The sequence below is a fragment of the Melospiza melodia genome, unplaced genomic scaffold (genome assembly GCF_035770615.1).
Source record: "Melospiza melodia melodia isolate bMelMel2 unplaced genomic scaffold, bMelMel2.pri scaffold_233, whole genome shotgun sequence".
NCBI lineage: Eukaryota > Metazoa > Chordata > Aves > Passeriformes > Passerellidae > Melospiza > Melospiza melodia.
The window spans coordinates 8,051-29,844 of NW_026948560.1; the positions used below are offsets into that span (position 1 = coordinate 8,051).

General features: G+C 56.9%; 1 protein-coding gene and 2 pseudogenes across 1 annotated transcript; all 3 read right to left on the minus strand.

Moving 5' to 3' along the window:
- Nucleotides 1-1,316: 1,316 nt before the first annotated feature.
- On the minus strand, nucleotides 1,317-6,453 carry LOC134433672 (zinc finger protein 345-like; annotated as a pseudogene).
- A 586-nt stretch (nucleotides 6,454-7,039) lies between these two features.
- On the minus strand, nucleotides 7,040-14,327 carry LOC134433665 (zinc finger protein 850-like; annotated as a pseudogene).
- A 150-nt stretch (nucleotides 14,328-14,477) lies between these two features.
- On the minus strand, nucleotides 14,478-21,654 carry LOC134433671 (zinc finger protein 850-like). The gene is made up of 3 exons (XM_063182438.1): nucleotides 20,516-21,654; nucleotides 16,561-17,316; nucleotides 14,478-15,365 (listed from the first exon to the last, which is right to left on the minus strand). The coding sequence occupies exons 1-3, from the start codon at nucleotides 21,574-21,576 to the stop codon at nucleotides 14,606-14,608; spliced, it is 2,577 nt and encodes an 858-aa protein (XP_063038508.1). The 5' UTR covers nucleotides 21,577-21,654; the 3' UTR covers nucleotides 14,478-14,605.
- Nucleotides 21,655-21,794: the final 140 nt, after the last annotated feature.

The window sequence follows — 21,794 nt, forward strand, 5'->3', positions numbered from 1 at the left end:
ATAGCCTCAAAAAACACAAAAAAAAGAAAAATAAACCAATTTAAACCCCAAAAAAACCACCAACAAAATCCATTAAAAGCCACAAATAATTCCCAAATAATTCCTAAAAAAACCCAAGTAACTCCAAGTACACCTAAATAAACACCAAAGAAATTCAAATAAACCCCAAATAAACCCAAAGAACTCTACATAAGCCAAAAAAAACCCCAAAACTAAACCCAAATAACCCCCAAAACCACGAAAAAACGCCAAAAAAAACCCCCAAATAATCCCCAATATAAACCTAAATACACCCCAAGTCACCCCAGTTCCTCCCGTCCCCTCCCAAAAACAGATCCCGGCCAATCAGGGTGCGCGGCACTGATGACGATAATGTTGCTGGGCAGAAACTGAGAGCACTGGTCCCACTCAGCGATTCTCAGCCAATCAGCGACCGGATCAGCTCTGACTCATCAGTTGCCAAGCAGAGACCAAGGCCGGCCACTCGGTTAAACACACAAGAGACAGCGCGGGGTAATTTTTAGCCAATCAGCGCGTTTCTCGCTGATTACTCATCAGTTGCCAGGAGAGGAATTGGGAAGGAGGGGAAGGTGACACGGGGGATGCGGGGGGGACCCCAAATTAATCCAAAACGAGGTTGGAAGCCCAAAACGGAGCAGGAGGGGCCTGGACCTCCAAAAGCAAACACGGGGGAGGGGATGGGACCCCCAAACAGGATGAAGCCAATTTTGTTCCTGGAATATGTAAAGTAGTTTATGGATATGCAAAAATGGCCATGAATATGCAACAGGCTGATGTAATGGGAGACAAGGACCATCGAGCAAAGGTTGTTATGGCCGCCAAGACCCCCCAGTTATTTTCGGGGACACCCCTAAATTAATCTGGTTTTAATTACATCAGCCTGTGGCATATTCTTAGATCCTTATGCAAATCCATGAAATAATTTACATATTCCGGGAATGATTTTAAATGGCCCCTCCCTGGGGGTGTCTCCCCATTGCAGGAGCCTCCACTGAAATGGAAAATGTAAACCCTCTCCCTTTAAGTAGTAATATATTATTATTAATAATATTAATATTAATAATAATATTAATAATATTAATATAATAATAATAATAATAATGATAATAATAATAATAATAAATTATTTTTACATGAAGGGTCTCTCAGAAAAGATATGGGAGTAGAAATTTATGCCGAATTTTGCCCCAAAAGGCGAGAATAACTGCTTAAGAGACTCAGCTTAAGTCAAATAAGCAGAAGGTATTTTATTGCGACGCGTCGGAGAAATCACAAAATGGATTTCTAAGCTATGCACAGCAAAAGCGGGTTTTTATACAATTTTAAACAAGGATTACATCGTTTATTACATGCATATTCATAGGCAGGCGGAGTCTACCGGGAATTCTTGGTCTTCCTTAGTTAAATTTTAAGATTTTCCTAATTTGGACTTCCTCCTAATAACCTTGGCATGTTTTTCCATGGCTTACCTGAAGTTACTGTTGTACTTGGCTTGATCCTAACGGCTTGGCAGGTCACTTTAACTTATTGGCTTCCACTTTTGTTTCTTCAAATATTCTAATTCTAAAGTTTCTTCTGTGAGTGTATTTTAGATTAACTTATCCAAATATCTGATCAAAATTCTTCCTGATAGTGTATTTTAGGTTATTTATTAACTTCTGCGATTCCCTTGATATACTTTTGAGTGTCTTTTAATTCTTTTATTTCTCAGAATCTATTGTTCATTATAAAAAATGTCTTCAAAATAACAGGGGTTTTATTAGCAAAAATTACAACTCCAAGTGCAGTCGTACAAACAAGAAAAACCAGTGACAGAGTCAGAATCCTCTGGGAATCCATTGGGAAAAGGTTGATCCTTTGGAATCCAGTGGGAAAAGCTGAAATTTTGGAAATCTGGTGGGAGAAGCTGAAATTTTGAGAAATCCAGAGGAAAAAGCTGAAATTTTGAGAAGTCCAGTGGGACAAGGGCTCATCCTTTGTGAATCCATTTCTTACCCCTCAAGGACAGGGCAAAGGCAAGGCCGTGCGGTTTTTAGAGGGTACCCAAAGGGTGGAGTTGGGGTTTGGGTAAAGGGAGGAGTTCTCAGCAAAAAAAGGATGAGATCACATTGCTGCTTCTTACCAAAAGTGGCACGTCATAGAAAACATGGCCCAAAATCCCACATTCCCTCTAAAATAGAGAAATTACACAACTTCAGATATATTCGATCAAATTCCTTCACTGACAGCAGTCTGCGCTGTTTTTAAGGGATGAAGATGAAGCAGAGTAAAAAAAGGTGAAACTAAATTCAGAAACAGCCAGGTGTGTTCCCAGCAGTATCACAGGGAATGTGAGTGACCACGGCTGTGCCCACAGTGCCTCCTCCAGTGGGGGATGGAGCTGGAGCAGCGCACGAAGCTCTTCCTGCACTCGGGGCACTCGCAGGGCTTCCCTTAGTGGTGTCTCCGTTGGTGTAGTGCCAAGTTAGAGCGTCTGGAGAAGCTCTTCCCACACTGGGGACACTCGTAGGGCCTCTCCCCTGTGTGGATGCGCCGGTGCATGACGAGGGTGTAGTTCTGCTTGAATCCCTTCCCGCAGTCGGGGCAGCGGAAGGGCCTCTCCTCTCTGTGAATCCGATAGTGCTGGAGGAGATCAGAGCTGGTCCTAAACCTCTTCCTGCATTTGTCACACTCGTAGGGCCTCTCCCCAGTGTGGATGCGCCGGTGGATGATGAGGTGGAAGTTGTGCTTGTATGCCTTCCCACACTCAGGGCATTGGAAGGGCCTCTCCTCCCTGTGACTCCGATAGTGCCTGATGAGATTGGAGCTGCTCTCAAATGCCTTCCCACACTTGGAACACTTGTAGGGCCTCTCCCCAGTGTGCATCCTCTGGTGCACAACCAGGCTGGAGCTCTCTGTGAAGCTCTTCCCACACTTGGAACACTCGTAGGGCTTCTCCCCAGTGTGCATCCTCTGGTGCACGATCAGGCTGGAGCTCTCTGTGAAGCTCTTCCCACACTCCCCACACTCGTACGGCTTCTCCCCAGTGTGGGTCCTCTGGTGCCTGATCAGGGCAGAGTTCCGTCTGAAGCTCTTCCCACACTCCCCGCACGTGTGGGGCTTCTCCCCATCACGGAGCTGCTCACGGAGCACCAGCTCCGAGCTCTGGCTCCATCTCCGGCCGCCTTCCCGGCCCAGGCCGGCTCTTTCCCCCTCACATCCCCGCCGGCTGCGTTTGCAGCCCCTCCTCGTGCGCCATCTCCGCGCCTTTTCCTCCCCGTTGCCTTCCTGCGCCGTGGAGCCGCTCAAAACGGCCTCTGCCACCAGCTCCTGCCGCGGGCATTTGTCCTCCCTGCTCTCCATGCTCAGCTCCTGCTCTGGGGGAGGAAGGACAAGGACACCATGGGATTTGCCTCCGTGCCACAGCCGAGGGCAACGAGATCCCCCCAGGCCGTCCCGGGCAGGACGGCACCGCCACCCCCCGATGTCCCCCCGAGGGGCCTTTTCCGCTCAGCCTTGGACTTCTCCATTCTCCAAACATCCCCCCAAAAACCCAACCCAGGGACCCCCCGGGATATCCGGGCCGGGCTCCCCCTCCCTGCTCATCGGCGCGATGCGGGGGGCGATGATCCCACAGGTGGGGGCTGCGAATCCAGGCAGGGTCGACCGCGTGGATCCGTCCGCTCAGCCTTGATCCGCCTTTGTCCCTCCTCTTCCTCTTCCTCCCGCTCCTCCTCGTCCATCGGCCCTCCCGCTCCTCAGCCTTATCCCCGCCTCCTTCTCCTCTTCAATCCAGCCCCTTCCATCCCTTTTCCTCCTCCTGCTCCCTAACCCCACCTCCTTCTTCTCCTCCCATCGCTGCTCTCTCTCCGCCTTCATCCCTCCTCTTCCATCTCCCCTAGCCCTGCTCCTCTCCCCGAACCGGCTGGAACGGTGAGGGGAAAGGGGGCGGGGAAAGGGCGGGAACCGTGAGGGGAAAGGGGGCAGGGAAAGGGCGGGAACCGTGAGGGGAAAGGGGGCGGGGAAAGGGCGGGACCGTGAGCGGAAAGGGGGCGGGGAAAGGGCGGGAACCGTGAGGGGAAAGGGGGCGGGGAAAGGGCGGGAACCGTGAGGGGAAAGGGGCGGGCTCAGGCCAAGGGCGGCAAGTGTGAGGGGACACTCTGGGAGGCGGCACTGTGCGAACAGAACTGCAACGGACTGAACATGAACGGGACAGAAATCAGTAAGTCTGAAAGTTTTATTTGCACTCAAATACACCCCACACAACCAGCCCCACACAATCCCCAGCCCAGCGCTCTAATTGAGATCCCACTACTGTAAATCACAGCCTGGCTGTAGAATCGAGGAAGATTTGTACGGCATGGAGTTTTTCTCAGGAGGGATTGAGCATTCTGGGGCAAGACAGAGCTGTTTTCACGGGGATTTGAGTCGTTTTGAGGTGACAGATTCATCTCTCTTGGCTTCTGGAGTGCAAAGAGACCGAGAAGAGTAAAAAATTAAGGTGATATTAAAAGGAGAAGCTTCCAGGTGTGTTCCCAGCATGGATCACAGGGAATGCGAGTGACCAGGGCTGTGCCCACAGTGCCTCCTCCAGTGGGGGATGGAGCTGGAGGAGCACACGAAGCTCTGCCGCACTCGGGGTACTCGCAGGGCTTCCCTCACCGGTGGCTCCGATGGTGTCGGGTCAAGTGAGAGCTGCTGGAGAAGCTCTTCCCACACTGGGGACACTCGTAGGGCCGTTCCCCAGTATGGATGCGCCGGTGCCTGACGAGGTTGGAGTTGCGCTTGAATCCCTTCCCACAGTCGGGGCAGCGGAAGGGCCTCTCTGAATGAATCCGATAGTGCTGGAGGAGATGAGAGCTGGTCCGACACCTCTTCCTGCATTTATCACACTCGTAGGGCCTCTCCCCAGTGTGGATGCGCTGGTGGAGGACGAGGGTGGAGTCGTACTTGAATCCCTTCCCACAGTCGGGGCAGCGGAAGGGCCTCTCCTCTCTGTGACTCCAATAGTGCTGGAGGAGATGGGTGCTGGTCCGACACCTCTTCCTGCATTTATCACACTCGTAGGGCTTGTCCCCTGTGTGGATGCGCCGGTGGATGATGAGGTTGGAGTTGCGCTTGAATCCCTTCCCACACTCAGGGCATTGGAAGGGCCTCTCCTCTCTGTGACTCTGATAGTGCTTGAGGAGATTAGAGTAGGCCTGAAACGCCTTCCCACACTTGGAACACTCGTAGGGCTTCTCCCCAGTGTGGATCCTCTGGTGCACGATCAGGCTGGAGCCCTCTGTGAAGCTCTTCCCACACTCCCCACACTCGTAGGGTTTCTCCCCAGTGTGTGTCCTCTGGTGCGTGATGAGATTGGAGCGGTGCCTGAAGCTCTTCCCACACTCCCCACACTCGTAGGGCCTCTCCCCAGTGTGAATCCTCTGGTGCCTGATCAGTTCGCTGTTCCACCTGAAACTCTTCCCACACTCCCCGCACGTGTGGGGCTTCTCCCCAGTGTGGATCCTCTGGTGCCTGATCAGTTCGCTGTGGCACCTGAAGCTCTTCCCACACTCCCCGCACTCGTAGGGCTTCTCCCCAGTGTGAATCCTCTGGTGCCTGATCAGGCTGGACCTGCGGTTGAAGCTCTGCCCACACTCCCCACACTCGTAGGGGCTCTCCCCTATGTGAATCCTCTGGTGCTCGATCAGTTCGCAGTTCCACCTGAAGCTCTTCCCACACTCCCCACACTCGTAGGGCTTCTCCCCAGTGTGGATCGTCTGGTGCCTGATCAGGTCGCTTTTCCACCTGAAGCTCTTCCCACACTCCCCGCACGTGTGGGGCTTCTCCCCATCACGGAGCTGCTCACGGAGCAGCAGCTCCGAGCTCTGGCTCCATCTCCGGCCTCCTTCCCGGCCCAGGCCGGCTCTTTCCCCCTCACATCCCCGCCGGCTGCGTTTGCAGCCCCTCCTCGTGCGGCCTCTCCGCGCCTTTTCCTCCCCGTTGCCTTCCTGCGCCGTGGAGCCGCTCAAAACGGCCTCTGCCACCAGCTCCTGCCGCGGGCATTTGTCCTCCCTGCTCTCCATGCTCAGCTCCTGCTCTGGGGGAGGAAGGACAAGGACACCATGGGATTTGCCTCCGTGCCACGGCCGAGGGCAACGAGATCCCCCCAGGCCGTCCCGGGCAGGACGGCACCGCCACCCCCCGATGTCCCCCCGAGGGGCCTTTTCCGCTCAGCCTTGGACTTCTTCATTCTCCAAACATCCCCCCGGAAACCCAACCCAGGGACCCCCCGGGATATCCGGGCCGGGCTCCCCCTCCCTGCTCACCGGCGCGATGCGGGGGCGATGATCCCACAGGTGGGGGCTGCGAATCCAGGCAGGGTCGACCGCGTGGATCCGTCCGCTCAGCCTTGATCCGCCTTTGTCCCTCCTCTTCCACTTCCTCCCGCTCCTGCTCTTCCATCTCCCCTCCCGCTCCTCAGCGTTATCTCCGCCTCCTTCTCCTGTTCCATCCCGCCCCTTCCATCCCTTCTCCTCCCCCTGCTCCCTAACCCCACCTTCTTCTTCTTCTTCTCCTCCCATCGCTGCTCACTCTCCGCCTTCATCCCGCCCCTTCCATCTCCCCTAGCCCTGCTCCTCTCCCCAAACCGGCTGGAACCGCGAGGGGAAAGGGGGCAGGGAAAGGGCGGGAACCGTGAGGGGAAAGGGGCGGGGAAAGGGCGGGAACTGTGAGGGGAAAGGGGCGGGGAAAGGGCGGGAACTGTGAGGGGAAAAGGTGGCAGGGAAAGGGCGGAACCGTGAGGGAAAAGGGGCGGGCTCAGGCCAAGGGCGGCAAATCTGAGGGGACGCTCTGGGAGGCGGCACTGTGCAAACAGAACTGCAACGGACCGAACATGAACGGGAGAGAAATCAGTAAGTCGCAGAATTTTATTTCCTGTCAAATACATCACGCTCAGCCAGCCCATAACAATCCACATCCGTGAGGTTGAGCAGCGCACGAAGCTCTGCCCGCACTCGAGGCACTGGCTGGGCTTCCATCACTGGTGCCTTCGTTGTTATGAGGTCAAATTAGAGCTCTGTGAGAAGCTCTTCCCACACTGGGGACACTCGTAGGGCCTCTCCCCGGTGTGGATGCGCCGGTGTCTGACGAGGTGGGAGTTGTGCTTGAATCCCTTCCCGCAGTCGGGGCAGCGGAAGGGCCTCTCCTCTCTGTGAATCCGATAGTGCAGGAGGAGATGAGTACTGGTCCGAAACCTCTTCCTGCATTTATCACACTCGAAGGGCCTCTCCCCTGTGTGGATGCGCTGGTGGGTGATGAGGTGGGACTTCTGCCTTAATTCCATCCCACATTTAGGGCATTGGAAGGGCCTCTCCTCTCTGTTAATCCAATAGTGCTTGAGGAGATAGGTGCTGGTCTGAAACCTCTTCCTGCACTTATCACCCTCGTAGGGCCTCTCCCCTGTGTGGCTCCTCTGGTGGTTTTTCAGGGCGGAGCTCTGGCTCTAGCGCTTCTCACACACAGAACACTTGAAAGGCTTCTCCCCAGTATGGATACTCTGGTGCAGGATCAGGTGAGAGCTCTTAATGAAGCTCTTCCCACATCCCCCACACTCGTAGTGCCGTTCCCCAGTGTGGATCCTCTGGTGGTTGACCAGGTCCGATCTCCATCTGAAGCTCTTCCCACACTCCCCGCACGTGTGGGGGCTTCTCCCCATCACGGAGCTGCTCACGGGGCACCAGCTCCAAGTCCCACTGTTCCCGTTTTTTGGGGTCCCAAATTCCCCCAAACTCTCCCAAATGTTGGGGTCCCAGAGTCTATTTTTGGGGTGCCCGTTCCCGTTTTTCGGGTGCCCCGAGCCCATTTTTGTGGTCCCACCATTTCCATTTATCGGGGTCCCAAGTTCCCCCAAGCTCTCACAAATTTTGGGTTCCCTGTGCCCACTTTTGGGCTGCCTGTGTCCATTTTTGGGGTCCCTCCATTCCCGAATTTGGGGTCCCAAATTCCCCCAATTTTCGGGATCCCAGTGCCCATTTTTGGGGTGTCCCGTGCCAATTTTTGGGGTTTCCTGTTCCCGTTTTGGGTGTCCCGTGCCCGTTTTGGGGTGTCCCGTACCCTGCTCCAGCGCCAGCCCCAGCGTGACCCGCCCGGTTCTGCCGGTGGCTCCGAAGATTGCGATCTTCATCCCCGGTGCCGTCAACCAAACCGGACCGAACCGAACCGGATCGTACCGGGAACGGGATCGAGATCGAGATCGGGATTTGGGATCGGGACCGAGACTCGAACCGGGACCACGATCGGGACCGGAACCGGGACTGAAACCGGGATTCGAGATCGGGATCGGCACCGGGAGCTCCGCGACGGCTCCGAGGAGTTTTGGGAGGGAACTGGGAGGAACTGGGAGGGACTGGGACGGACTGGGAGGGACTGGGAGGGACGGGATGGCCTCGGCTCGCTCGGTTCCGCTGCAGCCGCCCCTGTCGGAATGGTCCCGGTCCATATTTGATCCCAGTCCATTTTTGATCCCATTCCATATTTGAGCGCAGTCCCTATTTGATCCCAGTCTATATAATCTCAGTCCAGTTTATCCCAGTCTGTACAGTCCGAGTCCATTCGATCCCAGTCCCTGTTTTATCCCAGTCCATATTTGTTCCCAATCTATACTTAATCCCAGTCCACAGTTGATCCCAGTCCATATTTGATCCCAGTCCACATTTGATCCAAGTCCATCTTTGATCTTAGTGTATATAATCTCAGTCCAGTTTATCCCAGTCAGGATTATCCCAGTCTATATTTGATCCCAATTCATATTTCCTCCCATTCCATATTTGTTCCCAATCCATATTTAATCTCAGTTCCTATTTGATCCCAGTCCATATTTGATCCCAGTCTAAATAATCTCAATCCAGTTTATCCCAGTCTGTAGGATCACAGTCCATTTGATCCCAGGCCATATTTGATCCCAGTCCGTATTTCATCCCAGGCCATTTTTTATCACAATTCATATTTGATCCCAGTCTATATAATCTCAGTCCATTTTATCCCACTCTGTAGGATCCCAGTTCCTATTTAATCCCAGTCCATATGTGATCCCAGTTCATATCTGACTCCAGTCTATATAATCCCAGTCCAGTTTATCCCAGTCTATATTTGATCCCAGTTCGTATTTGATCCCAGTCCACAGTTGAGCACAGTCTATATATGGTCCCAGTCCATAGTTGATCCCAGTCCAGTTTATCCCAGTCTGTATGGTCCCAATCCATAGGATTCCCAGTCCATATTTGATCCCAGTCTAAATAATCTCAGTCCAGTTTATCCCAGTCTGTACAATCCCAGTCCATATTTCATCCCAGTCTGTATTTGATCCCAATCCATATTTGACCCCAGTCCATTTTTTATCCCAATTCATATTTGAGCCCAGTCCATATTTGAACCAAATCTATTTAATCCCACTCCCTAACTGATCCCAGTCCATATTTGATTCCAAACCATATTTAATTGATCCCACTACATATTTGATCCCAATCTATTTGATCCCAGACCACATTTGATCCCAGTCCATATTTCATCCCAGTCCATATTTAATCCCAGTCCCTAATTGATCTCACTCCACATTTAATCCCAGTCCTTATTGCCCTGCACACATTCCAAAAGTCTGGAATTCCAGCTCCCAGCCAAGAAAATATGTTCCCGACCTTGAAGGCAAATGGAGCAAAATCCTCCAGAGACATTTCCCTGCCAGCCCTCAAGACTTCAGGTCCTGGGACTGGGAATTAAAATACTAACCAAGAAATATAATAATAAATAATCGGGGGAGGGTCGGTGGGGACAGAGGGGGAAATTAAATCAGGGCAGGGGTCAATAAAATCAGGCAATGGGTCAATTAAATCGGGGCAGGGGCCAATTAAATCAGGGCAGGGGTCAATTAAATCAGGCAAAGGGGTCAATAAAATCAGGCAATGGGTCAATTACATCGGGGCAGGGGCCAATTAAATCGGGGCAGGGGTCAATTAAATCAGGCAAGGGGTCAATTAAATCAGGGCAGGGTCTCTGGTGGTCCCAGGGTCAAGGAGACACTGAGAGAGAAACAGAGCAGGCAAAGAGAGGCAGGAGAGAAAAGGGGACACGAACACAATGAGCTGAGCAGGCGGCACTGTGCGAACAGAACTGCAACGGACTGAACATGAACGGGAAAGAAATCTGTAAGTCTGAGTTTTAATTGCTATCAAATACATCCCACACGCCCAGCCCCACACAATCCCCAGCCCAGCGCTCTAATTGAGATCCCACTACTGTAAATCACAGGCTGGCTGTAGAATCGAGGAAGATTTGTACGGCATGGAGTTTTTCTCAGGAGGGATTGAGCATTCTGGGGCAAGACTGAGCTGTTTTCACTGGGATTTGAGTCGTTTTGAGGTGACAGACTAATGTCTCTTGGCTTCTGGAGTGCAAAGAGATCGAGAAGAGTAAAAAATTAAGGTGATATTAAAAGGAGAAGCTTCCAGGTCTGTTCACAGCATGGATCACAGGGAATGCGACTGACCAGGGCTGTGCCCACAGTGCCTCCTCCAGTGGGGGATGGAGCTGGAGCAGCGCACGAAGCTCTGCCCACACTCAGTGCACTCGCAGGGCTTCCCTCACCGGTGCCTACGTTGGTGTTGGGTCAAGTGAGAGCTCCTGGAGAAGCTCTTCCCACACTGGGGACACTCGTAGGGCCTCTCCCCAGTACGGATGTGCCGGTGCCTGACGAGGTTGGAGTTCTGCTTGAATCCCTTCCCGCAGTCGGGGCAGCGGAAGGGCCTCTCCTCTCTGTGAATCCAATAGTGCTGGAGAAGATGGGAGCTGCTATTAAAGCCCTTCCCACACTTGGAACACTCGTAGGGCCTCTCCCCAGTGTGGATGCGCCGGTGGGTGATGAGGTGGGAGTTCTTCTTGAATCCCTTCCCACATTCAGGGCACTGGAAGGGCCTCTCCTCTCTGTGAAACCGATAGTGCTGGAGGAGATAGGTACTGGTCAAAAACCTCTTACTGCATTTATCACACTCATAGGGCCTCTCCCCAGTGTGGATCCTCTGGTGCATAATCAGATTGGTGCGCTGGCTGAAGCTCTTCCCACACTCCCCACACTCGTAGGGCTTCTCCCCACTGTGGATCCTCTGGTGCCTGATCAGTTCGCAGTTCCGCCTGAAGCTCTTCCCACACTCCCCGCACGTGTGGGGCTTCTCCCCATCACGGAGCACCAGCTCCGAGCTCTGGCTCCATCTCCGGCCGCCTTCCCGGCCCAGGCCGGCTCTTTCCCCCTCACATCCCCGCCGGCTGCGTTTGCAGCCCCTCCTCGTGCGCCATCTCCGCGCCTTTTCCTCCCCGTTGCCTTCCTGCGCCGTGGAGCCGCTCAAAACGGCCTCTGCCACCAGCTCCTGCCGCGGGCATTTGTCCTCCCTGCTCTCCATGCTCAGCTCCTGCTCTGGGGGAGGAAGGACAAGGACACCATGGGATTTGCCTCCGTGCCACAGCCGAGGGCAACGAGATCCCCCCATGCCGCCCCGGGCAGGACGGCACCGCCACCCCCCGATGTCCCCCCGAGGGGCCTTTTCCGCTCAGCCTTGGACTTCTTCATTCTCCAAACATCCCCCCAAAAACCCAACCCAGGGACCCCCCGGGATATCCGGGCCGGCCTCCCCCTCCCTGCTCACCGGCGCGATGCGGGGGCGATGATCCCACAGGTGGGGGCTGCGAATCCAGGCAGGGTCGACCGCGTGGATCCGTCCGCTCAGCCTTGATCCGCCTTTGTCCCTCCTCTTCCTCTTCCTCCCGCTTCTCCTCGTCCATCTCTCCTCCCGCTCCTCAGCGTAATCTCCGCCTCCTTCTCCTGTTCCATCCCGCCCCTTCCATTCCTTCTCTTCCTCCTGCTTCCTAACCCCAACTTCTTCTCCTCCTTCCATCGCTGCTCACTCTCCGCCTTCATCCCTCCTCTTCCATCTCCTCTAGCCCTGCTCCTCTCCCCGAACCGGCTGGAACCGTGAGGGGAAAGGGGGCAGGGGAAGGGCGGGAACCGTGAGGGGAAAGGGGGCAGGGAAATGGCGGAACCGTGAGGGGAAAGGGGGCAGGGAAAGGGCGGGAACCGTGAGGGGAAAGGGGCGGGCTCAGGCCAAGGGCGGCAACTGTGAGGGGACACTCTGGGAGGCGGCACTCTGCGAACAGAACTGCAACGGACTGAACAGGAACGGGACAGAAATCAGTAAGTCTGAAAGTTTTATTTGCACTCAAATACACCCCACACACCCAGCCCCACACAATCCCCATCCCAGCACTCTAATTGAGTTCCCAGTACTGTCAATCACCTCCCAACCCCATCTCAGCCTGGCGGCTGTGCAATCGAGTAAATTTATTCTGGCATGCAGTCTTTCTCGGGTGGGATTGGGCATTCTCAGGTAAGACTGAGCTGTTTTCACTGGGATTTGAGTAGTTCTGAGGTGACAGATCCATCTCCCTTGGCTTTTGGAGTGCAAAGAAATGGAGAAAAGAAAAAAATTAAGGTGAAATTAAATGGAGAAACAGCAGGATGTGTTGCCAACATGGATCACAGGGAATGTGAGTGACCAGGGCTGTGCCCACAGTGCCTCCTCCAGTGGGGGATGGAGCTGGAGCAGCGCACGAAGCTCTTTCCCCACTCGGGGCACTCGCAGGGCTTCCCTCACCGGTGCCTACGTTGGTGTTGGGTCAAGTTAGAGCTGCAGTAGAAGCTCTTCCCACACTGGAGACACTCGTAGGGCCTCTCCCCGGTGTGGATGCGCCGGTGCATGACGAGGGTGGAGTTGTACTTGAATCCCTTCCCACAGTCGGGGCAGCGGAAGGGCCTCTCCTCTGAGTGAATCCGATAGTGCAGGAGGAGATGGTAGCTGGTCCGAAACATCTTCCTGCATTTATCACACTCGTAGGGCCTCTCCCCAGTGTGGATGCGCTGGTGGCTGATGACGTTGGAGTTGCGCTTGAATCCCTTCCCACACTCAGGGCATTGGAAGGGCCTGTCATCTCTGTGACTCTGATAGTGCCTGAGGAGATCAGAGCTGGTCTGAAACGCCTTCCCACACTTGGAACACTCGTAGGGCCTCTCCCCAGTGTGGATCCTCTGGTGCCTGATCAGGCTGGAGCCCTCTGTGAAGCTCTTCCCACACTCCCCACACTCGTAGGGCCTCTCCCTAGTGTGCATCCTCTGGTGCACGATCAGGCTGGAGCCCTCTGTGAAGCTCTTCCCACACTCCCCACACTCGTAGGGCTTCTCCCCAGTGTGGATCCTCTGGTGCGTGATGAGATTGCAGTGGCGCGTGAAGCTCTTCCCACACTCCCCACACTCGTAGGGCTTCTCCCCACTGTGGATCCTCTGGTGCCTGATCAGGTCTCTGTTCCACCTGAAGCTCTTCCCACACTCCCCGCACGTGTGGGGCTTCTCCCCATCACGGAGCACCAGCTCCGAGCTCTGGCTCCATCTCCGGCCGCCTTCCCGGCCCAGGCCGGCTCTTTCCCCCTCACATCCCCGCCGGCTGCGTTTGCAGCCCCTCCTCGTGCGGCATCTCCGCGCCTTTTCCTCCCCGTTGCCTTCCTGCGCCGTGGAGCCGCTCAAAACGGCCTCTGCCACCAGCTCCTGCCGCGGGCATTTGTCCTCCCTGCTCTCCATGCTCAGCTCCTGCTCTGGGGGAGGAAGGACAAGGACACCATGGGATTTGCCTCCGTGCCACAGCCGAGGGCAACGAGATCCCCCCAGGCCGTCCCGGCAGGACGGCGCCGCCACCCCCCGATGTCCCCCCGAGGGGCCTTTTCCGCTCAGCCTTGGACTTCTTCATTCTCCAAACATCCCCCCAAAAACCCAACCCAGGGACCCCCCGGGATATCCGGGCCGGGCTCCCGGTCCCTGCTCACCGGCGCGATGCGGGGGGCGATGATCCCACAGGTGGGGGCTGCGAATCCAGGCAGGGTCGACCGCGTGGATCCGTCCGCTCAGCCTTGATCCGCCTTTGTCCCTCCTCTTCCTCTACCTCCCGCTCCTCCTCTTCCTTTCCCCCTCCCGCTCCTCAGCCTTATCCCCGCCTCCTTCTCCTCTTCCATCCCGCCCCCTCCATTCCGTCTTCTCCTCCTGCTCCCTAACCCCACCTTTTTCTCCTCCTTCCATCGCTGCTCACTCTCCGCCTTCATCCCTCCCCTTCCATCTCCGCTAGCCCTGCTCCTCTCCCCGAACCGGCTGGAAGTGTAAAGGGGGAAAGGGGGCAGGGAAAGGGCGGGAACCGTGAGGGGAAAGGGGGCAGGGAAAGGGCGGGAACCGTGAGGGGAGAGGAGCAGGGAAATGGCGGAACCGTGAGGGGAAAGGGGCGGGGAAAGGGCGGGAACCGTGAGGGGAAAGGGGCGGGCTCAGGCCAAGGGCGGGAACTGTTAGGGGACACTCTGGGAGGCGGCATTGTGCGAACAGAACTGCAACGGATTGAACATGAAACGGACAGAAATCTGTAAGTTTGAGTGTTTAATTTGCTGTCAAATACATCATACTATGGCAGCCCATAACAATCCACATCCGTGAGATGGAGCAGCACACGAATCTCGGCCCGAACTCGGGGTACGCGCAGGGCTTCCCTTACCGGTGGCTATTTTGGTGTTGAATCAAGTTAGAGCTGCTGGAGAAGCTCTTCCCACACTGGGGACACTCGTAGGGCCTCTCCCCAGTGTGGATGCGCCGGTGTCTGACGAGGGTGGAGTTCTGCTTGAATCCCTTCCCACAGTCGGGGCAGCGGAAGGGCCTCTCCTCTGAGTGAATTCGATAGTGCAGGAGGAGATCAGAGCTGGTCCGAAACCCCTTTCTGCATTTATCACACTCGTAGGGCCTCTCGCCTGTGTGGTTGCGCTGGTGGATGATGAGGTGGGAGTTCTGCCTGAATCCCTTCCCACAGTCTGGGCATTGGAAGGGCCTCTCCCCTGTGTGACTCTGGTAGTGGCGGAGGAGATTAGAGCTTGTCAGATACCTCTTCCCACACTTGGAACACTCGAAAGCCCTCTCCCCAGTGTGGCTCCTCTGGTGGGGTATCAGGTCGGAGCTCCGAATGAAACGCTCCCCACATTGCCCACATTCGTAGGGCCTTTTCCCAGTGTGGATCCTTTGGTGGATGATCAAGTCCGACCTCCATCTGAAGCTCTTCCCACACTCCCCACACTCGTAGGGCTTCTCCCCAGTGTGGATCCTCTGGTGCTCGATCAGTCTGGAGTTACACCTGAAGCTCTTCCTACACTCCCCACACTCGTAGGGCTTCTCCCCAGTGTGGATCCTCTGGTGCCTGATCAGGTCGCAGTTCCACCTGAAGCTCTTCCCACATTCCCCACACTCATATGGCTTCTCCCCACTGTGGATCCTCTGGTGCCTGATCAGTTCGCAGTTCCACCTGAAGCTCTTCCCACACTCCCCGCACGTGTGGGGCTTCTCCCCATCACGGAGCTGCTCACGGAGCACCAGCTCCGAGCTCTGGCTCCATCTCCGGCCGCCTTCCCGGCCCAGGCCGGCTCTTTCCCCCTCACATCCCCGCCGGCTGCGTTTGCAGCCCCTCCTCGTGCGCCATCTCCGCGCCTTTTCCTCCCCGTTGCCTTCCTGTGCCGTGGAGCCGCTCAAAACGGCCTCTGCCACCAGCTCCTGCCGCGGGCATTTGTCCTCCCTGCTCTCCATGCTCAGCTCCTGCTCTGGGGGAGGAAGGACAAGGACACCATGGGATTTGCCTCCGTGCCACAGCCGAGGGCAACGAGATCCCCCCAGGCCGTCCCCGGCAGGACGGCACCGCCACCCCCCGATGTCCCCCCGAGGGGCCTTTTCCGCTCAGCCTTGGACTTCTTCATTCTCCAAACATCCCCCCAAAAACCCAACCCAGGGACCCCCCGGGATATCTGGGCCGGGCTACCCCTCCCTGCTCACCGGCGCGATTCGGGGGGCGATGATCCCACAGGTGGGGGCTGCGAATCCAGGCAGGGTCGACCGCGTGGATCCGTCCGCTCAGCCTTGATCCGCCTTTGTCCCTCCTCCTCCTCCCGCTCCTCCTCTTCCATCGGCCCTTCCGCTCCTCGGCGTTATCTCCGCCTCCTTCTCCTCTTCCATCCCGCCCCTTCCATCCCTTCTCCTCCTCCTGCTCCCTAACCCCACCTTTTTCTCCTCCTTCCACCGCTGCTCTCGATCCGCCTTCATCCCTCCCCTTCCATCTCCCCTAGCCCTGCTCCTCTCCCCTAACCGGCGGGAACCGTGAGGGGAAAGGGGACAGAGAAAGGGCGGGAACCTTGAGGGGAAAGGGGGCGGGGAAAGGGCGGGAACCGTGAGGGGAAAGGGGCGGGCTCAGGCCAAGGGCGGCAAATCTGAGGGGACGCTCTGGGAGGCGGCATTGTGCGAACAGAACTGCAACGGATTGAACATGAAACGGACAGAAATCTGTAAGTTTGAGTGTTTAATTTGCTGTCAAATACATCATACTATGGCAGCCCATAACAATCCACATCCGTGAGATGGAGCAGCACACGAATCTCGGCCCGAACTCGGGGTACGCGCAGGGCTTCCCTTACCGGTGGCTATTTTGGTGTTGAATCAAGTTAGAGCTGCTGGAGAAGCTCTTCCCACACTGGGGACACTCGTAGGGCCTCTCCCCAGTGTGGATGCGCCGGTGTCTGACGAGGGTGGAGTTCTGCTTGAATCCCTTCCCACAGTCGGGGCAGCGGAAGGGCCTCTCCTCTGAGTGAATTCGATAGTGCAGGAGGAGATCCGAGCTGGTCCGAAACATCTTCCTGCATTTATCACACTCGTAGGGCCTCTCGCCTGTGTGGTTGCGCTGGTGGATGATGAGGTGGGAGTTCTGCCTGAATCCCTTCCCACAGTCTGGGCATTGGAAGGGCCTCTCCCCTGTGTGACTCTGGTAGTGGCGGAGGAGATTAGAGCTTGTCAGATACCTCTTCCCACACTTGGAACACTCGAAAGCCCTCTCCCCAGTGTGGCTCCTCTGGTGGGGTATCAGGTCGGAGCTCCGAATGAAACGCTCCCCACATTGCCCACATTCGTAGGGCCTTTTCCCAGTGTGGATCCTTTGGTGGATGATCAAGTCCGACCTCCATCTGAAGCTCTTCCCACACTCCCCACACTCGTAGGGCTTCTCCCCAGTGTGGATCCTCTGGTGCTCGATCAGTCTGGAGTTACACCTGAAGCTCTTCCTACACTCCCCACACTCGTAGGGCTTCTCCCCAGTGTGGATCCTCTGGTGCCTGATCAGGTCGCAGTTCCACCTGAAGCTCTTCCCACATTCCCCACACTCATATGGCTTCTCCCCACTGTGGATCCTCTGGTGCCTGATCAGTTCGCAGTTCCACCTGAAGCTCTTCCCACACTGCCCGCACGTGTGGGGCTTCTCCCCATCACGGAGCTGCTCACGGAGCACCAGCTCCGAGCTCTGGCTCCATCTCCGGCCGCCTTCCCGGCCCAGGCCGGCTCTTTCCCCCTCACATCCCCGCCGGCTGCGTTTGCAGCCCCTCCTCGTGCGCCATCTCCGCGCCTTTTCCTCCCCGTTGCCTTCCTGCGCCGTGGAGCCGCTCAAAACGGCCTCTGCCACCAGCTCCTGCCGCGGGCATTTGTCCTCCCTGCTCTCCATGCTCAGCTCCTGCTCTGGGGGAGGAAGGACAAGGACACCATGGGATTTGCCTCCGTGCCACAGCCGAGGGCAACGAGATCCCCCCAGGCCGTCCCCGGCAGGACGGCACCGCCACCCCCCGATGTCCCCCCGAGAGGCCTTTTCCGCTCAGCCTTGGACTTCTTCATTCTCCAAACATCCCCCCAAAAACCCAACCCAGGGACCCCCCGGGATATCAGGGCCGGGCTCCCCCTCCCTGCTCACCGGCGCGATGCGGGGTCGATGATCCCACAGGTGGGGGCTGCGAATCCAGGCAGGGTCGACCGCGTGGATCCGTCCGCTCAGCCTTGATCCGCCTTTGTCCCTCCTCTTCCTCTTCCTCCCGCTCCTCCTCTTCCTTCCAACCACGCCCTGCTCCTCCCCCGACCCCGCCTCCTCCTCCCCTTTCATCTCTGCCCTTCCCTCCCTCCTCCTCCTCCCCAGCAGCAGCCAGTGGCACTCTCCGTGCCCCGTTCTCGCAGCCCTCGCAGCCCGTGGCAGGAGCGCGGATGGAGCCGGGACAGGTCGGGGTGGACAGCGCGGGGCTCTCGGCTGCTCCCAGCCGCTGCGGGAGGGGTGAACCCGGCCCGGGCCAAAGGAGAGGCAAACTGGGCAAACTGGGGGCTGCACATCCAGACTGGGCCTTACTGGGGACCCTGCGTGGCCACTGCCAGCCCTTGGGGCTCCTCTCGGCACATCCGCCAGGGGGAACGCACACAGGGCTGGGGCATCCCAGCAGTGGCAGCACTGCCAGGGACTGGGCTGGACTGGGATCGTACTGGGAGTGACTGGGGCTGTACTGGTTCTGTACTGACATCATACTGGGGTCACACTGGGAGTGACTGGGGCTGTACTGGTTCTGTACTGACACTGGGATTGTAGTGAGTTTGTACTGACATCATTCTGAGATCACACTGCCTTCCCAGGGCAAATTGTGATCGCTCTCATGGGGACTGGGATCATACTGGGGTCATACTGGGAGTGGCTACAGTCATACTGGGATTAGAGTGGCTGTGATTGGACCCTCAGTGGGGGTTACTGGGAGCTACCAGGCCCATGCTGGGAGCCAACTGGGGACTTAATTAGAGGAACTGGGAGCAACTGGGGTAAAAATGGGGGCAAGTGAACCACGCTGAGGTGACTGGGAGTGCCTGGCAATGACTGCCAGAATGTTCAGGGCAACTGGGATGTACTGGGAGGGCAGGAGACCATGGAGGTGGTGATTGGCACCAAACTGGGACTGACTGGGAAGGTGTTGGGGGTACTGAGAACACGCTGGGGGCAAGTGGGAGTGACTGGGCCATTGCTGGGAGAGACTGGAGTCACACTGGGAGTGCCTAGGACTATGCCAGGGACAACTGGGAGGACGGAGAACACACAGGATGAAAGTGGGAGGAACTGGGAGCAACGGGGACCATGCTGGGAGAAAATGGCATCATCCTAGGGAAGCAAAGGGAGGGACTGACCTCGTCTGAGAGTGACTGGGATCAGGCAGGGAGGCAGGGCAAGTGACCAGGATGATACTGGGAGTGCACAGGCCCATACTGGGAATGACCAGGCTATTGCTGGGATTGCCCAGGAAACTGGAAGCACACGGGGGAGCAACTGGGCTCATAGTGGGAGCAGCCACTGCAGACCCCGGGACCCCGGATGTCCCCCCGAGGGCCATTTGCGGCTCGGCTTTGGAGCCCTGCCAGCTGCGAACATCCCCCCCGAAACAAACCCCAAAGCCAGGCAGCCCCCGGGATATTTGGGCCGCGCTCCCCCTCCCCAGGAACCTGCGGGATGTGGGGCGATGCTTCTGGGGCTGTGGCACTTTGAGGGAGCGCCTGGGGCACGAGATGCTCCCTCTCCTCTTCTGCTGCGGCAGCTGCTCGGCCTCTTCCTCCCTCCCTCCTCCTCCACCCCCGTTCCCTATGGCCGAACCGTGAGAGGAAAGGGGGCAGGGAAAGGGCGGAATCGTGAGGGGAAAAGTGGGCAGGGAAAGGGCGGGAACCGTGAGGGGAAAGGGGGCAGAGAAAGGGCGGAAACCGTGAGGGGGAAAGGGGGACAGGGAAAGGGCGGGAACCGTGAGGGGGAACGGGTCAAGGAAATGGCGAAACCGTGAGGGGAAAGGGGACCGGGAAATGGAGGAACCGTGAGGGGGAAAGGGAGCAGGGAAAGGGCGGGAACCGTGAGGGGAAAGGGGCGGGGAAAGGGCGGAACCGTGAGGGGAAAGGGGGCAGGGAAAGGGCGGAAACGTGAGGGGAAAGGGGACCGGGAAATGGCGGAACCGTGAGGGGGAAAGGGGGCAGGGAAAGGGCGGGAACCGTCAGGGGAAAGGGGCGGGCTCAGGCCAAGGGCGGCAACTGTGAGGAGACGCTCTGGGAGGCGGCACTCTGCAAACAGAACTGCAACGGAATGAACATGAACGGGAAAGAAATCTGTAAGTCTCAGAGTTTTATTTGCTATCAAATACATCCCACACGCCCAGCCCCACAAAATTCCAAGCCCAGCGCTCTAATTGAGATCCCACTACTGTAAATCACAGCCTGGCTGTAGAATCGAGGAAGATTTGTATGGCATGGAGTTTTTCTCAGGAGGGATTGAGCATTCTGGGGCAAGATGAGCTGTTTTCACTGGGATTTGAGTCGTTTTGAGGTGACAGACTAATGTCTCTTGGCTTCTGGAGTGCAAAGAGATCGAGAAGAGAAAAAAATTAAGGTGATATTAAATGGAGAACAGCCAGCCGTGTTCGCAGCATGGATCACAGGGAATGTGAGTGACCAGGGCTGTGCCCACAGTGCCTCCTCCAGCGGGGGATGGAGCTGGAGCAGCGCACGAAGCTCTGCCCGCACTCAGGGCACTCGCAGGGCTTCCCTCACCGGTGCCTACGTTGGTGTTGGGTCAAGTTAGAGCTGCAGTAGAAGCTCTTCCCACACTGGGGACACTCGTAGGGCCTCTCCCCTGTGTGGATGCGCCGGTGCCTGACGAGGTGGGAGTTGTGCTTGAATCCCTTCCCGCAGTCGGGGCAGCGGAAGGGCCTCTCCTCTGAATGAATCCGATAGTGCTGGAGGAGATGAGAGCTGGTCCGAAACCTCTTCCTGCATTTATCACACTCGTAGGGCCTGTCCCCTGTGTGGATGCGCCGGTGGCTGATGAGGGTGGAGTCGTACTTGAATCCCTTCCCACACTCAGGGCATTGGAAGGGCCTCTCCTCTGAGTGAATGCGATAGTGCTGGAGGAGATGGCCGCTGGTCCGACACCTCTTCCTGCATTTATCACACTCGTTCGGCGTCTCTCTAGTGTGGATGTGCTGGTGGGTGATGAGGTGGGAGTTGCGCTTGAATCCCTTCCCACACTCAGGGCATTGGAAAGGCCTCTCCTCTCTGTGACTCTGATAGTGCTTGAGGAGATCAGAGCTGGTCTGAAAAGCCTTCCCACACTTGGAACACTCGTAGGGCCTCTCCCCAGTGTGCATCCTCTGGTGCACAATCAGGTTGGAGCCCACTGTGAAGCTCTTCCCACACTCCCCACACTCGTAGGGCTTCTCCCCAGTGTGTGTCCTCTGGTGCGTGATGAGATTGGAGTGGCGCCTGAAGCTCTTCCCACACTCCCCACACTCGTAGGGCTTCTCCCCAGTGTGAATCCTCTGGTGCCTGATCAGTTCGCTGTTCCACCTGAAGCTCTTCCCACACTCCATGCAGCTGTGGGGCTTCTCCCCATCACGGAGCACCAGCTCCGAGCTCTGGCTCCATCTCCGGCCGCCTTCCCGGCCCAGGCCGGCTCTTTCCCCCTCACATCCCCGCCGGCTGCGTTTGCAGCCCCTCCTCGTGCGCCATCTCCGCGCCTTTTCCTCCCCGTTGCCTTCCTGTGCCGTGGAGCCGCTCAAAACGGCCTCTGCCACCAGCTCCTGCCGCGGGCATTTGTCCTCCCTGCTCTCCATGCTCAGCTCCTGCTCTGGGGGAGGAAGGACAAGGACACCATGGGATTTGCCTCCGTGCCACAGCCGAGGGCAACGAGATCCCCCCAGGCCGTCCCCGGCAGGACGGCACCGCCACCCCCCGATGTCCCCCCGAGGGGCCTTTTCCGCTCAGCCTTGGACTTCTTCATTCTCCAAACATCCCCCCAAAAACCCAACCCAGGGACCCCCCGGGATATCCG

What these genes read in the sequence shown, in the direction of transcription:
- LOC134433671 (XM_063182438.1), bottom strand. Translation starts at nt 21,576, where the DNA reads ATGGAGAGCAGGGAGGACAAATGCCCGCGGCAGGAGCTGGTGGCAGAG. An exon ending in CAACACCAACGTAGGCACCG is followed by an intron (nt 17,317 to 20,515) that starts GTGAGGGAAGCC and finishes GAGGATCCACAG; the next exon opens with TGGGGAGAAGCCATATGAGT. An exon ending in CAACACCAAAATAGCCACCG is followed by an intron (nt 15,366 to 16,560) that starts GTAAGGGAAGCC and finishes GAGGATCCACAG; the next exon opens with TGGGGAGAAGCCATATGAGT.